This window comes from Labrus mixtus, chromosome 19 (assembly GCF_963584025.1).
Source record: "Labrus mixtus chromosome 19, fLabMix1.1, whole genome shotgun sequence".
Lineage (NCBI taxonomy): Eukaryota > Metazoa > Chordata > Actinopteri > Labriformes > Labridae > Labrus > Labrus mixtus.
In genome coordinates, this window is record NC_083630.1 from 6301712 (window position 1) to 6317168 (window position 15457).

The 15457-nt window shown below is 41.4% G+C and overlaps 1 protein-coding gene across 1 annotated transcript; it reads right to left on the reverse strand.

The window, feature by feature from the left end:
* Window positions 1-660: 660 nt before the first annotated feature.
* On the reverse strand, window positions 661-12884 carry dap (death-associated protein). Its single transcript, XM_061065048.1, has 4 exons — window positions 12675-12884; window positions 11660-11765; window positions 5555-5597; window positions 661-2604 (listed from the first exon to the last, which is right to left on the reverse strand). Exons 1-4 carry the CDS (start codon window positions 12727-12729, stop codon window positions 2482-2484), a joined length of 327 nt encoding a protein of 108 aa, XP_060921031.1. The 5' UTR covers window positions 12730-12884; the 3' UTR covers window positions 661-2481.
* Window positions 12885-15457: the final 2573 nt, after the last annotated feature.

Here is a 15457-nt window from a genome sequence, read left to right on the forward strand (position 1 = left end):
ATGTACCTTTTTCATTGCAGAATTCACAGTCATACAAGCACAGATTCATGAGCTGGACAGTATGATATATTTTTAGCATCCTCTCACGCACATTCTGTTCTTCCAGTCAGTCTAATAAGGCATGGCAGCGGCAGGGAGAACTATATACAACCACGGAGAATGGAGCAGACCATGTCTGCTTTAATGGGGAGTTCCAGCCGGCTGACAGAGGCTCGCACAGAGTGAGCCTGCACAGGCTGCTTTATTGGGCTAACATAAACTGACAGAACACCTGGTTGCAGATGCTTGTGTAAAGATGGATTACATGCACTAACACCTGGTGCACAGTGTGTGTGTGTGTGTGTGTGTGTGTGTGTGTGTGAGCTACTGGGGGAGAAAGCAGACAGCTCTTGGAGATGTTTCTTTTTCATTTCAAAACAACACCTGAGCCCTAATCCCTCAGTGCAGGGTGCTAATTCACCGTGTGATAATCAAATACTCCAGGTAAGACACGGATCAAGTCCAAGTGGGACTCCTTTATCGGAGAACATTTTAGGGGTACATCATTCACCTCCTTTAGTGCTGAGCTGGATTTCTTTATTACCTGATGAATGATACAAATCAAAACAAGTTTCATGGCCAGCTATTCCTTCTTTCATAAAAAAAGACAACATGGAAAGGTTTAACAAGATAGTTTATATCTTTATTTACTATGACAACCACACCTAATACCTAAGTCCACTCAATGACTAAAGATTTATACAATTTAAACAATTTACTCAAGAACAAGAACCAAAGAAAAAAACAAAAATACAACTCTTTTAAAATTAAATTAACATTGGAAATGATTCCTTCTTGGTAAGATAAATTCTGTCTTGTCTTAGAACCTGAACATTAGTGTTACGACGACACTTGAGTGTAAGGGGATGGGTGTTTAAGGAAAAGGGTGGTGTGTGTGTTTTTTAAGTGTGTGTTGATATGTATCATTTCTAAGGACATTTTTTTTGAGGATTTTAGGGGCTGATTCAAATGTCTGATATTAAACAAGCCATACCTGCTGATCTTCTGCAGGAGGAAATAAATGGATTGTATTTGCTCTGCACACTTCTAAACGTCTACATATTTATTCAGACAGTTTTCTATGGAATGTTGAAATCACCATTTTTGCACAGCGATTACCTTTATCTGACAGCTGAAAGCTGGACTATTTTCTGAGCTGCTGCACTGCAACACTTTGTTGTAAAGTACATTACTCTGTCCTGCTGTTCATGCTATTGTTAATGCATACACAAAGCATCCTGTCGCTGCCTCACAGTAAACATATTTCATCGCATTTCTGGCTTTGTTTTTCTCTTTCCAGCTGACTCCGGTGCAGAGCAGAGAAAAAATGCAATCCTGGATTCTAAGCAATAAGGCAGTTTTTTTGTTTTTTTTTAAAGCTGTTTACTATGAGGCAGATTAAGTTTGCATTAAAACTAGTTAACAATGCAGAGGAGGAGCCACATGATTACAGCAATAACAAAGCAGCAGAAAATGCAGAGCAGACATCAGTAAGGCGTCTTCCTCTTAAATTAAGGTGAATATAGTGACAGAGGAAGAAACTCTAGCAAAAGGTAAATAGCTTTTATCAATGCATAAAAGCTATATTAGCTAAAGCTTTAAGCTAGCAAGCACGAATCATGACACAGTTAGCGTCTCATTGGTTCCCCTTTTTTGGTGTCTTTTAATATTGAAAATGTTACCTATCTAGAGATACTATATCTACACTTTGCATTGGGAGTCAGGCAACACTACAGACCTTATGATTGGTTAATGCTGTAATACTTTGAGTAACTATAGCTCTCTCTGGTTCATGTTTGACGCAGTGATATCAACAAAGTGAGGTTTGTTCCTCAGAAGCTGCTTCCTGTATCTTTTTGGTTTGTGTTTATTATGTTCTATTAATGTCCACTTTGTGATTTCTCGATTGGTTCTTTTGGTCTGTGAAGATCATAGGTAGAAGGCTGGAGCTCGGGCTCGTCACTGTGAGGTGATTGGTTGGTCAGACCGATTACAGGTTACTGTGATTGGTTGGTTCGCTTTGATGTTGTGTTAATCAGCACATGGGTGGGGATGAGAGTTCCCCCCACAGACTCAGATCAGCTTCTCCATTAATGTGTAATCCTACAATGATAGCCATTTTAGAAGGGCCACTTAATCCGATTTAAGACTATAAAATCGTCAACACAATCCCTCATAAGGGGAGGATTAAAAGTGCAGAACTGATAGTGCAGCACAATGCAGCAGAGGTGTAAACAGTGGGTCCTCTACAATGGCTATACTGGCACTGGGCGTCTGTTTAAGATTCTTGTACAGGTAATGTAAAAGCTAACAAAAAAAACAAACTACGGTGATTATTAAGCAGAGACCTGAGCCTGGTGGGGGAAATATCTTCATCTTCTGTGTTCCATTGGAAAGGCCTGCTAGTGGAGTTAGCGGAGCCCTTGTAGCCTGCTGCCCGGCTCACTTGCGAGGCTGGTGGATTTGCTGTTTGATGTGCTGCTGGAGGGGGGCCAGCTTCGGAACACCAGGCTGGGGTTTCTGATGGGCGACCTGGGCAGCAGCTGGGGTGAAGTCCTTATCACCCTAAACAGAAAGCAGACAGTCAATTGTATTCATCTGTTTCGATTCTTACGGCTCAAGCACACATCAAACCGAAGTCAGCTATTTCGATTGAAACCACTGTTAGTACAAACATTTAGAAACGATCTGTGCAGAGATAATAACTGGGCAGTAAACACACCAAGAATGTGTAATATTCAATGTTTCAGAGTTGATTTCTCATAACTTCTATATGTGATTAAATCAGGACTTTGACTATTTATGGCAGAATGCTGGTCTTTAATCAGACTCACTGCCACCAGGACTAGAATTCTTACTTCTTTGCCTTCATGCTCCCCTTCTTTCTTCCTCCCTTTACCAAGCCAGCATTCCTAATTTCTTCTTCCTAGACATTCCTGTCTTGGTCTCTCTTACACCTGCTCTTTACTCCCCTGTTCTTCACTGGTTAAGTTTTTACATATGGCACCGGAAGGGTTGGATGGCAAAGCTCAGTTAAAGCTGGGCTTACAGTTGCTTAAAGATGCAAACATTTAACACACATTACATTAATGCGTGCATGCTTAAGTGGATAAATGTGGAGGGTTTTAATTTCTCTAATCTAAAACACTGGATTGTAACATTAAGTTACAACGTGTTTGGCTGATTACTCTCATTTGTGCATACATAGATGTTAACACTACATCATAAATTAATTTAAAAATGCACAGTGCTTACATATTCTCTTGTCCTACAATTCCATAAATGTTTATAAGGATTAAGTAATATAACCTGCTGAATCAATGCACACAAAAAACACACACACACTGAACCTTTTGTTGAATTTACTCATCCCATCCCTAGCTGACCCTAATCCTCCATGTATGTGTTGTTTTTGTACAGTATGCACACTCATTTTCCTGCATGTGTGTAGGTGGGACAAAACATTCTCAATGTGTGCGTCTGTGTGTTTCTTTCATTTAAAGCCAATCCTGCAGCTAACAGCACGTGATGTGGATGGATTTGACCTCCAATTGCCCTTCTTCTCTCTTGTGTGGTTCAAAGCGTCTGTCTCCTCTATCTCTGTCCTATTGAAGCAGAGGTATGCGCGGGAAAGCAACAAATGAACTGTATTACTGCACTACGGTGTGACAGGCAGTCGCTGTGGTTGGCAAGACATGTTTCCAGCTTCCACTTCTCCGTTTGGAGGAGCAACGTGATGGTTCCTCTTTTAAGCAACACACAAACTACTTCACAAATAGTTTATATGAAAACATGTGAAAATTGAAGAGATCCCATGAAGCTGAAAAATACATGCTGAACATACAGAAGACTTAAATGGGGGCGCCGGTAGCCTAGTGGTTTTGGCGCGCGCCCCATGTACGGAGGCAATAGTCCTCATTACCATGGGTTCCAATCCGACCTGGACCTGATGTCACCCCCCACTCTCTCCTCCAAACGTTTCCTGTCTCTCTTCAGCTGTCCTTGCTAATAAAGGCTTAAATGGCCCAAAATATCTTTTTTTTTTTAAAAGAAGGTTTGAATGTATAACTTGAAGTAACAGTCATTCTTTTACTTTTGAGTTTTAACTGCAGCTAGCTTTGCTTTCGACGCCCACCGTAAGTGCCTAGTGTCATCATTTTATCAAGGCAAACACTTGACCATGACTTCATGAGTCATTCAAAGAGAAAGGAAAGACAGAAAATTGAAAGCCAGGAAATGTCTTGTTTTTAACATTTTATAAGTCAGAACAGGTCAAACACTCCCCGCACCGACACACACACACACACACAAACACACACACACACAAACACACACACACACACACACACACGCGCACACACACACACTGAAGTGTTTCACTCAGCTTCTAAAAGGCTTTTCCGAGGCTTTGTGCACTGCTAGCCTCTGGGTGTGATGGCAGCAGATAGGGGGCGAATGGAAAGGCTAGAGGAGGATCGGTGGGATAAATGGGATGTCTGCCACCTTGCTGATATCACTGCAATCTTCCACAAACAATCTACTGGGTCTGACAGGCAGGGAACGGAGCCATCCAGAGACTCAAGGACGCCTTTCACACACAAAGACACGCACACACACACACACGCACACACCTGTGTGCTCTCATGCCAAATCAATGGCATACAGTCAAGAAGAATTGAACAGATTTGGCCCGTCACAGACTTTGACCCACTTTTCAAAGAGGTGGGTCAAGGCTGTCCAACCCTAAACAATCAAACTCTTTATGTCATGGATCATCTCTGATATAATGTGGTCCACTACCTCTGTGAAGCTCACAATTGGATTCTTGTTGAAACTATGTGACAGAGCTGTTGATTGGACACTTTGGTCTTCTTGTGTCTGTGGATTATCGTAGCACTGTATTAAGCTCTATTGTACGATATCTGTCAGTGTAACCAGATTTAACAGGAAAAAAGGAAACATAAGAATATTTTTTTTGGATTGTGGTAATATTCTCCTCCAAGCGGGCAACCCAGGTTCAAATCCGACCCGTGTCTCCTTTCCCGCACATCATTCCCCGCTCTCTTTCCCTGATTTCCGACTCTACCCACTGTCCTATCTCTACAATAAGGCAGGACAAGCCCAAAAATAAATCTTAAAAAGAAAAGCCTTTTTTTCCATGAATAAATGTACAAATGTTGTTCTTTCAATTGATTTCTGGGCCAGGGTAACAAGAAAAACTGAGAATGATCCAACAACTAAATCTCCCAAAAAAGAATATATTGATAACAAATGTTTTTTCCAATTAATATTGTTTTTCCCAATAGCAGATCATTTTCTCCCTGTTTGGAACTCCATGGCTTTTCTTCTCCTCCTCTTTGTCTGCCTTGTTTTTCCTTTACTCCCTTGTTCTGTCTCAGCACTAAGCTGCTACCTCTCCCTGTAGAGCTCATGTCCCAGATATAAATCACCGTATAATGCTTATTTCAACACTACTGGTGGTCTGAGTGTGTGCGTGTCTGTGTGTGTGTCTTACCTTTGTAACCACTCCAGACACAACCATGGGGGCCTTCGGTGGACTAAAAAGGAGAGAGAGAAAAAAGAAAGCATACAAATTCAAGATTTTTTTTTTTTTAGAATAATACACAACTCAGTAAGCTGCATGTGTGTCCAATGCTATTCTTTGGGGATCGTGTGTATAAAATAAATCATATTGTGCGCAGGTGGAGGTTGCAGTTTGCCGTGTTTAGCATGGCAACATTTGCAAACGTTTATTTATCTGGTTACTTCAAAACCTCTAAAAGTGTAACCGAGCCAAAATTCGAACATCCAAAGTTGTTGGAACACACAACACCCACAGTCCTACTCTCACTAGAGACAAACACAAACACACACACACACACACACACACACACACACACACACACACACACACACACACACACACCGGATGGACCTGCCAGCAGCTTAAATAGCTCCCATTCATCCTGGCCAAACACTGGGGCTCACAGCTTCTGGATGGAAAGCATGAGCAGAGAGAGGGATGCAGGGAGAGAGTTAGAGAGAGCTAACGAGGAGGATGATGATAAAGGAAAGGATTGGGAAGGAGGAGAAATGAGGAGGGTAAGAAAGTGAAGGAAAGACAGGTTAGAAAGGGGGAAAGGCGGGTCAAGGGGTTTAAGGGTGACAAGGGGAGGAGAATGGAGAGGAGGAACAGGGGAGAAAAATATAAAATAATAGACTGTTAGGAGGAGGAGAGTGGAGGAGAGAGGGTGGCCAGCGCTCATTCACACAGGGAAAGGGAATGGATGGAGGCAGAGAGAAAGACGAGGAGGAGGAATGCGGAACCTGAGGGAAGTATCGACCTTGACATGACAAACGAGCGCCATCTAATTTTACGGCATCGTCGCCCCCGGCAAAAGGGTACAGTTGTGGTAGCCACCTTCAAAACTACACTCAAAGACATTAGCAACAAGCATGTCCAACTTGTGCCTACCTCATTAACACGGTTAATATGCAAAGAGGAAAAGTTTCTCAGTGAACAAACTTCAATCAATCCTCAGCTGTCAGAATACAAACACTTGAATAAAATGATGTTTGCAACATCTGTTAGCTTCCTATAAATATTTGAAGATCCATGCACAACTTTTGAATGATGATCTGTTTGCAGTTATGGATTCTCAACACATCTGGCTTATGTCCAAATCTGCAATCAACCACTTGGCACTGAACAGCCCTCTGCTACTTATCTTAATGAGAATATTTACACCTTGCTATTAAATCAATGCTTGGATATGTTGAATTTCCCTGATTATTCCTCACTAACCACATGTCAAAATGTGAGGTTGAGAGGCTCTCTATTAGCAAGTCAATTAGCTGAAATATTGCATATTAACATCCCAGCAAGTGTTTCTTATTCAGATTTATGCTCTGCTAATTGTGAAGTGCTCTGGTTAGCTTTTTGCTAACACTTGGCTTGAAGTACAGTTGAAGAAAAAAAAAGGAGCGCTACATGCAGAGCAAGTTAAGTATAGCTGTGCATATGTCAATTACCAGATGAAGAAATCCAGATGCAGAGAAACATTCCAACAACTGTGAAAATTACTTACAGAATATTCATCATGAAAGTGACTGTGTGAGCACCTGTCGGCTAAACATTCATCTTAAACACATCTGGCCGGGCGCATTGCTGCATAGCGTAAGTATCTAATTTCATTACACTCACAAAGTAAACTCTACAATGGCATGCTAGCATCACATGCTACCAGATTTCTTCATTTCCCTCAAGCTGAAAGATAGCTCCTTAGTGTTCAGCTGCTAAAGCCTGATGTTGAATAAAAAACAGACTTTTCAAATGTCGAAACTGTCTCTGAACTGTTTGCTTCACAAGTGAAATAAAACACCTTGCTCTTTTCCCACATCATGCCAAACAGTTAGACATCACATATGTACAGCAGCTGCTTCCGTTCTGATACTAACTGAAGCTAAGGTGAGGTGAGACACACTGGGGTTAAGGTGAGCTCAGGTGGATATTTGCTCTCATACCGACACAGCGTGGGCTGCTATTCACCTCACGCTGGCCTGTCACATCATGTCTCCTTCCTATTGAACGCCCATCTCCTTTGTGTCATTTGAAGATGAATCCTCAAATATTGACAAGACTGCAAAGAGATGGGAGGTAGAAAAAACAAAGAAACCAAAAGATGAAGGAAAACGTCAGCCTTGCATTTGAGGCATGTTAGCATCAAACTTGGCCTGTTGTAGCCAGGGATGGACATAAAGGGCAGAGAGAAAGACAGACGGCTAAGGCATGACTACACAGACAGGTAGAAGTGAGGACCTGTCAGAGAGACAGCTAACAAGCTTCTGACTCCTTCAAAAGGCTAAAATTGTTTCTTTTTAGTCAAAGAAAGGGCAAAACACCACAGACAATCTCCCCTCACCCCCCCCCCCCCTACATGACGGTAACAATAACATTCCCCTTATGGAGAATAAACAACAGGTTTTAGTCATGCTTGGTAAACAGCTACACGCCACTCTGTTTAAGACATCTTAATCACACTCTACTCTAGGCCATGATATCTTAATCTAGATTCCACACAAAGCGTTTGTTGTAAGATTATGCCACTGACACCTTTCATGTCTTTATCTGTTTGAGAAGATGGAGAGCGATACCAAGAGAAGGTCACACTGAGAGAAACCAAAAGTAACAAAGAGGTGGGATGAAGTGGTCGAGGGGCCTGCAGGGGGCAGTAGAGAGCTGCGAGGAAACCAGGGGAGGAGTCGCTTTGTGAGGGGAGGGGAGAGGAGAAGAGTTAAGAGGAAAGGAGAAGGTCGGTACAGGGGAAGAGAAATCAGAATACACATTTTAACTAATCAAAGAAAGAAATGTGCATTCATAGGATTTTTTTGGGGGTGTTTTCTCCTCTGATTTGGCTCTGAAGTCACACCTCACCACCATTACCTCCAACACCACCCCACCCATCTTTTTTGCTTCAACAGAGCAGGAAGTTTGTTGCCGTAGGCGATGTGGTGGTTGCTATAGGAACTGATGCCTGTTGCCTGTATCTCCTCCTCTTCTTCTTTTCCTCTCCCTCTCTCTCTTTCTCCCTCTCTCTTCCTTCTCAACTTTTCACTGTGAGCTGTCAGCTTACTGCGCATCCCGCAACAGTTCCTACATACTGTGTATGTGTGCAGCGAGTGATGAAGTGGAGCATACACACAGCACCGCCCGCTCTTTTTTCTGGGTCTGCGAAACATATCCACCTCTCACCAAAAACATGGAGGAGACGTGATAGTGAAGCTGACACGAGGCCATGTCATTTTTTACACTTTTAGCTGATCCAAATGATGTGTTAGCAGCACACTAACCAGATTTTTGTGTAAATGAGAAGCATCATGCTAATAAACGCGTGTTCTCTTTTCTCCTCTACGCCTCCCTCTCTCCTGCTTTCCTAACTCTCACTGACATCACATTTTTACACAGAAGCAGAAACACTAGATTTATTCCTGACATTGAAAAACATTCAGCTGACATTAAGTGGGCAGCTGCTGGGTCACCCGTCTTATGCCTCCCTTTCTTGCCTGTATCTCACCCCTACCCGCCCTTCTCCTCCTTCTCTCACCGAGTCAAACCCCTCTTTTCCTAACTTCACATCAGCATGGCGTCTCCTGCTCTCCATACCATAATAATCTCCCCCTCCCCTCCTCCCAATAATCCAGGCCACCTATCTCTCTCTTTGCTCCATCTGTCCATCTCGGTGAGATTGGGTACGGCAGGTGTTCCCGTGACTACACCGCTTCACTGGCTGCTACTAATGCGAAATTTACCCAGTGGCCACCTGCTAGACGTCCATCAGCGTGACACGGAGAGGGACAGACAGAGTGTGTGTGAGTGAGAGACTTTCACTGGCTGTACTTACTGACGGAGTGCAGCTACTAAGCTTCTCTTGTAAGATGCGCTGACAGGTATTTTTTTTTTTTAGTTTGAGGTAAATACTTGAAAGGAGGAAGGTAAAACGTGCGTTTCCACAGCCAGGCCGAGAAAGATTTTTCAAAGCTGATTTTAAACGGTGTTCCTCTGTGATTCAAATGCACCATTTGTGGATTTGATTTCAGCAGCTGAAGTTGTGATTCCTCTGCCTTGACTGCAAGCTCTGTGCAGACATATTTAGGGGGGAAAAGGACGTTTACACACAAGGAAAGTGTCAAAGATATTTTAACCATCTCAATCCTGCATTTATTTTGCAAAGCAGACACAAAGCTGGCTCCTCCACCAACAAATAGGACACATGAACTGCCTCTTAAAGTAGGACTGCATGTATATCCCGAGTGAATTATCAGTCATATCAAGTATTTTTATTTTTTTCCATAATTTCCCATTTTGGGATCAATAAAGTAAATCTATGTCTATTCATCAAATGCTGAGCTGTCAAAATTAGTCGATTTATTGGTTAGTTTATCAACAGTATTGGGGCACCGGTAGCCTAGTAGTTAGTGCAGGCGCCTCATGTATGGAGGCTGTGAAGGGCTTTTTCCCTTCACATTTCATAGCCTTTATTTGAGAAAACAGCTAATATTGGAAAAAAAATGAAAGTTGATGAGTTGTAACACCATTGCATTTTAAAATCTGCACAGTTTGACTTAATATCCTCTAAGGTTACATAACAAAATGAGGAAGTGCATAATGTAATAGGCAGTAATCGGCTGGTCACACCCTCTGACCAATGTCCACTAGAAGGGAGAATATCTCCAGTCTCCTGACTATAGTCGGCAGTGTTCTTTCTGTCTCCTTCATATTGAGACGTGTGAGCCGGGCTTGCATGTTTCTTTCATACCTCCGTTCTCAACTTGACCTCACTTTTCACATTAATGCTCCGTCTGCCATTACCACTCATCTTGGCACAAAGGAGAGGAGAGAAAAAACAAAATGACTTATCAGCACCAGCAGGCTCCACGTTATTTTCGCTCTGAATTACAGGGAAAGACTCACACAACACGCAGGGTCATTAAAGAACATGCATTGTATAATTTAGTGTGTTTTAGATTTTGTGTAGAAATACAAGCATGCTAAATTTCTTGATAGTTGGCAATGTTCTTGAACCCTGCTCACTGCTGCGCACAGCTTGTCAGCTCTCATTTATCACCTCTCATTAACACTAACACACACACACACACACACACTGATATGTGGTGTGAATATGCCACCTGTACTGATACGCATATAGCTGACGGGTCCTCATGAATATTGAGCAGACATGTGTGGGCGTAGAAGCAGACACATGCACACACAGTTACACTTCACAGTATGGAGTAAGTAGCACAAACAATGAAGCTAACTAAACATGCTAACATAGAATTGGAACAATTATTGCTGCTTATGAAGCGTGATGTAAAACATGTGAACCGAGACGGCTTTCAGCCAAAAACAGTGGCTGCAGAATGGACTGTACAAGTGCTGAATTATGTTGTTTATCGAGCTATCTACATGCCTGCTGAAAAACATGCCGCAAAAAGTATTGTCTTAAATTTAAGTGGAAGCTGCTCAATTTCTTAGTGGACAATTTGCAGATTGTGTGTCTGTGTCTGTGTGTGTGTGTGTGTCTGTGTCTGTGTCTGTGTCTGTGTCTGTGTCTGTGTCTGTGTGTGTGTGTGTGTGTGTGTGTGTGTGTTTGTAATTACCCACTTACAACTTAGTAGTTGTTTCCCACATTTTCTCTCACTTTTGCTTCAAGTTTTGTGTCATTAGGCTGTCTTTGTGGTTGTTGTGTGTCTTAAGAGTCATTTTCCATCTCTTTGTGCTGCTTTTGTGTTTATTTGTCAACATGTTGTCTCTAATTCGGATGGTTCTGTGATCATATTGTGTCTCTTTGTAGTCTTTTCAGTCTCTGTGTGCTCTTTTGTCTGTCTTTGCAGGTCTTTTTTCTCGTGTTTTTTTCCAGCCTTTGTTGTCATTTAGCAAGTCTTTGTAATCATATTCAGTCCCTTTATAGTCTTTTATTATTGTTTCATAATAAATATTTTAATGACAATTCAAAAATAGGCTCTGGCCCATGCAGGGATCTCCTCCACCCTTTGGTCCTTGGGCTTATGCCAAGTAGGCCCGATTAGGTAATCGTCCATGAGAGTGTGGGTGAAATACCTGCTGCTGACGTACTCCTCTTCATCTTCATCGTCATCTTTTGGTGGGGGTTCAGGCACCACAGCGGGCTGGTGCTTTTGCACTATCCTCATCCCTCCTGCCTTTACTGCAAAACACCATTACAGAGGGACAAACACATGCACACTGATTAACACAGGAACAAGTAAGATCAAGGGCTCACAACGAGATCAAACAAATATCACAGATATTGAAATAAAATGATTAAAGCCACAAGTATTTAGAATAATATGACTTTACCAGTACTTTCCTTGCATTAAGAATGTAAGTATTCACGTTATACTGGAATATAGAATAATGCATGATAACTTTATTGTTACATTTGGACTGAATTCATTCTAAAAGTTATAGTTTGAGTTAGTTATCGTCCTGCACATCATGTCGGAGTGTCCTTGACATGAATTGTTCAAAGCACTAGGACAGCTGTTTGTAACCTCTGGCCTCAGCGGGGAGACATACATTCATGTTTGTTTAAGACAGAGAGGCTGCTGTTGGCCTCCCACTAATCACAGGCTCGGTGTAAGGGGCAATTATTATCTCACTGTGCTATCAGTGTAGCTGCTATGGCCCAATACCCTGCCACACTGCTCAGGTCCACGTACACCTTAGCTGTTTTGTGTTTTTCAGCTTTCCGTCCAAAAGACTCAGGCGTATGACCTCCACGTCATCCACCCAGCAGTACAAACGTAACATTTGAACTTACGTCCTTAAATTACACTACAATGATCTAAAATCGCTACAATGTCCCAAGGGTTCAGTATGTTCAAAGGTCTGACACAAATCAGGAAGTAGGGAAATGTGAAAAACTGAGAATTAAGGCAGATTACACTACATGCAATGATGAATGTAGAGACGCCCTGCTAGTATATGCACATGTGGTGATTACATAAAGTATTATTCAATATCATGTGATTTATGGACCTAGTCAGTGCAGAAACAAAGGGCCTCAGTTTAAAGGAAGCCTTGAAAAACAAGAGAGCAGCAGAAGGAGCTTTACCTGCAGGGGGATGTCCTCCTTTCGTCTCCACTTTCTCCTTCGGCTCTGACGACATGTCTGCACTGATCTCAAGTCTGCAGCGGGAAAGGAACCAGGTCGTCTAAAGAAACTAATCCCAGCGCTGGTCTGCTCGAAATTCAGGACTACAGTTCAATCTGGATCGTCAACGTGGCTTTTTCCTTAGCATTGTTTGGAAACGATGCGTCTTGACGTCATGCGGAAGCGCCTGGGAGCCAAAGGACGTTCGCAGCGCAGTGACGTTGATAGTAGCCAATGAGCGGAGGTGTAATCTTTGATTAGCACATTTATTTTTGACTTAAAATAATAATAATAAGAAGAAGAAGAAGAATGAGAATAATGAGAAATAAACAGATGAAAAGAAGAAAAATACGGTATTACACAAAGACTGTTGTAGGAAAGAACAGCCATTGTTTAGAGATTTAATTATTTTATTAGGGTATGTTATTATCATCATGTTTTTGTTATGATGATGTCATTTAGTGAGACCTTTCAGCTGTTTAAGTATTTATTTATTGATCCCTTCTCCAGTTTTACATCCAGTTAATCTAATTCTAAACTTAAGAAATATTTTATTATTGCCTATAAATGCAATAAATAATTACCATGATCAACGGAGAAATAAAAAAAGGGATTTCATTTGCAAAGGAGCTGTCAACACGGCCTGTTTCAGGAAGTTAAGTGTATGTGTCAGAAAATTACTATTTACAATATCTAATTGAGCTCACGACCTAATGTTTCACTTAAATCTTATGCTAATTGTAACTTTGTGAATAAAACGTGTTGATGTTTAAGACATTAATTTGAAATACATCATTCTGTCTCTTATAGCTCTCCACCCACACAATCTCTTAAAATGATGCATTTATACAAATAATTATGCTTTTAATAAAGAAGCCAGACCCCTCTCTGATCTTTATGGTAAATGGACTTGTATAGCGCTTTTCTAGTCTTCTGACTATTCAAAGTGCTTTGAGGCTACATGTCAAATTCACAATTCACATCACGCTCACACACTGATGGCAGTCTGCTCAATCATTCTTACCAATCCATATATAAACACATTCCCACTCTGCTGGTGTAACAGCAGGAGCAATTTGTGGTTCAGTGTCTTGGCCACAGACACTTCATGTGCCTGTAGGAGCTGGGGATCGAACCCTCGACCTTTCTGTTGAGCTGCCCAACGTCATGCTGAAACAGCCGGAGCAGAGACAGCAGCAAGGTCAAGGTCAAGGTCTCTTTATTCGTCTCCCTAGGGAGAAATTTGTCTAGGATGCTGGGAAATTGCTGCATGGACAATACATTGAAAACAATATAAAAACAGTAATTACAAATGTAAAGATGTACATTCAATAGCCAAAGAGGCAAGTGATAGATATGTGAACACATGTGGCTGGGGATAACTCACTGACCACATACTTCCTGTATTGGTACTGTAGGGCCATAGTGGTTTATTTAGTGGCTGACATGACAGTGTCTTTGGGCAGAGCGGAGAAATGCAGGCAAAGCCAAGAGGTGATAGGTAACTGGGGGGACACACACACACTGAATCATAGTTTCAATCTACTGCTCCTTCTGTCAATACATTACTAGAAGATCATGTACATATTGTATATTCAGATTACTATATAAATTGCCCATATGGATCTATATATACTATGTCCTGTGTCTGTGCTTGTGCTAGAGCAGCTGTCAATGTAATGGTTTACACATTTCAAGAGTTAAAGTTCAAATGAGAAGCAATGTTTGTTATGCGATAAGAATGAGGATTAATGACTTTGATCGGTGTGCATTCATTTACATATGTGGTCATGTGATAGCAGAGTGTGTGTGGTCATAATTATGTGTGCAAGCCAATCGTCAACCCTGTAATAGCATAATTGCAGTGTGAAGTGGCAGCTGCGTTCTTCACTCAGACCAACAGACGAAGTAATTTCACCGCACTCACATTCCACGCGCACAGTTTCATGCAAACTCATCGCACTGTAAATATGTGTTATACAGAGAAAAAGACAACTATTAAGAAAACAGATAGTATCAGATAATTTAAAAAAAAAAAAAAAGACTTGCTTCAACAACCAAACACACATGCTGCTGGCGAACATTAGGTTTTTGCAAGGGAGAGATAGTCCAGTTTTATATTTGTCCCCAAAGTACAATAATCTGTTGCAAGGGTATTATTGTCCCTGAGGGACAGCCAATCAAAAGGCCAGGAGTTCAGTTGCAGATCAGGAGTGTTGCTAATTAAATGTTTGGACACCGTTGACTCTTATTTAACAAGACAGGTTGATTAAGATCATTCTTACTGACAACATTAGCCTAGGGGTGTAATCCTGTTACAGAGGGAGTGCGGCAGAGAATAACACCCTCACAATTCCCTAAATACAAAACCTGTATTGACACTAAGCCTCAGTGGCCACTGGATCTGCTTTGAGAAGGTCTCTGAAGACTTGTGATGTCTCTTTCCCTCATTTAGGATTTCATGTAAAATGTGTTTTTGAAAGTAACAGTAAGAAGGTTTTTGAGAGTAAAGTTGTAGTTTAAACCATACCACATCCTTATGCATCATATATATTTATAACATTATTTCCTTTGGATTTTAAATCCAGAGATGTGTAGTTTTACAGAGGCCACAGCTTTATGTCATTATGAGTGATGATCCTACATTTCCCAGAATGCATATTGACCTCAATTACTCCTGTATTTAAGCTCAAATTTCAATTTTACACAGGTTTAAAAAAAATATTTATTGGGTCTAATCTCAA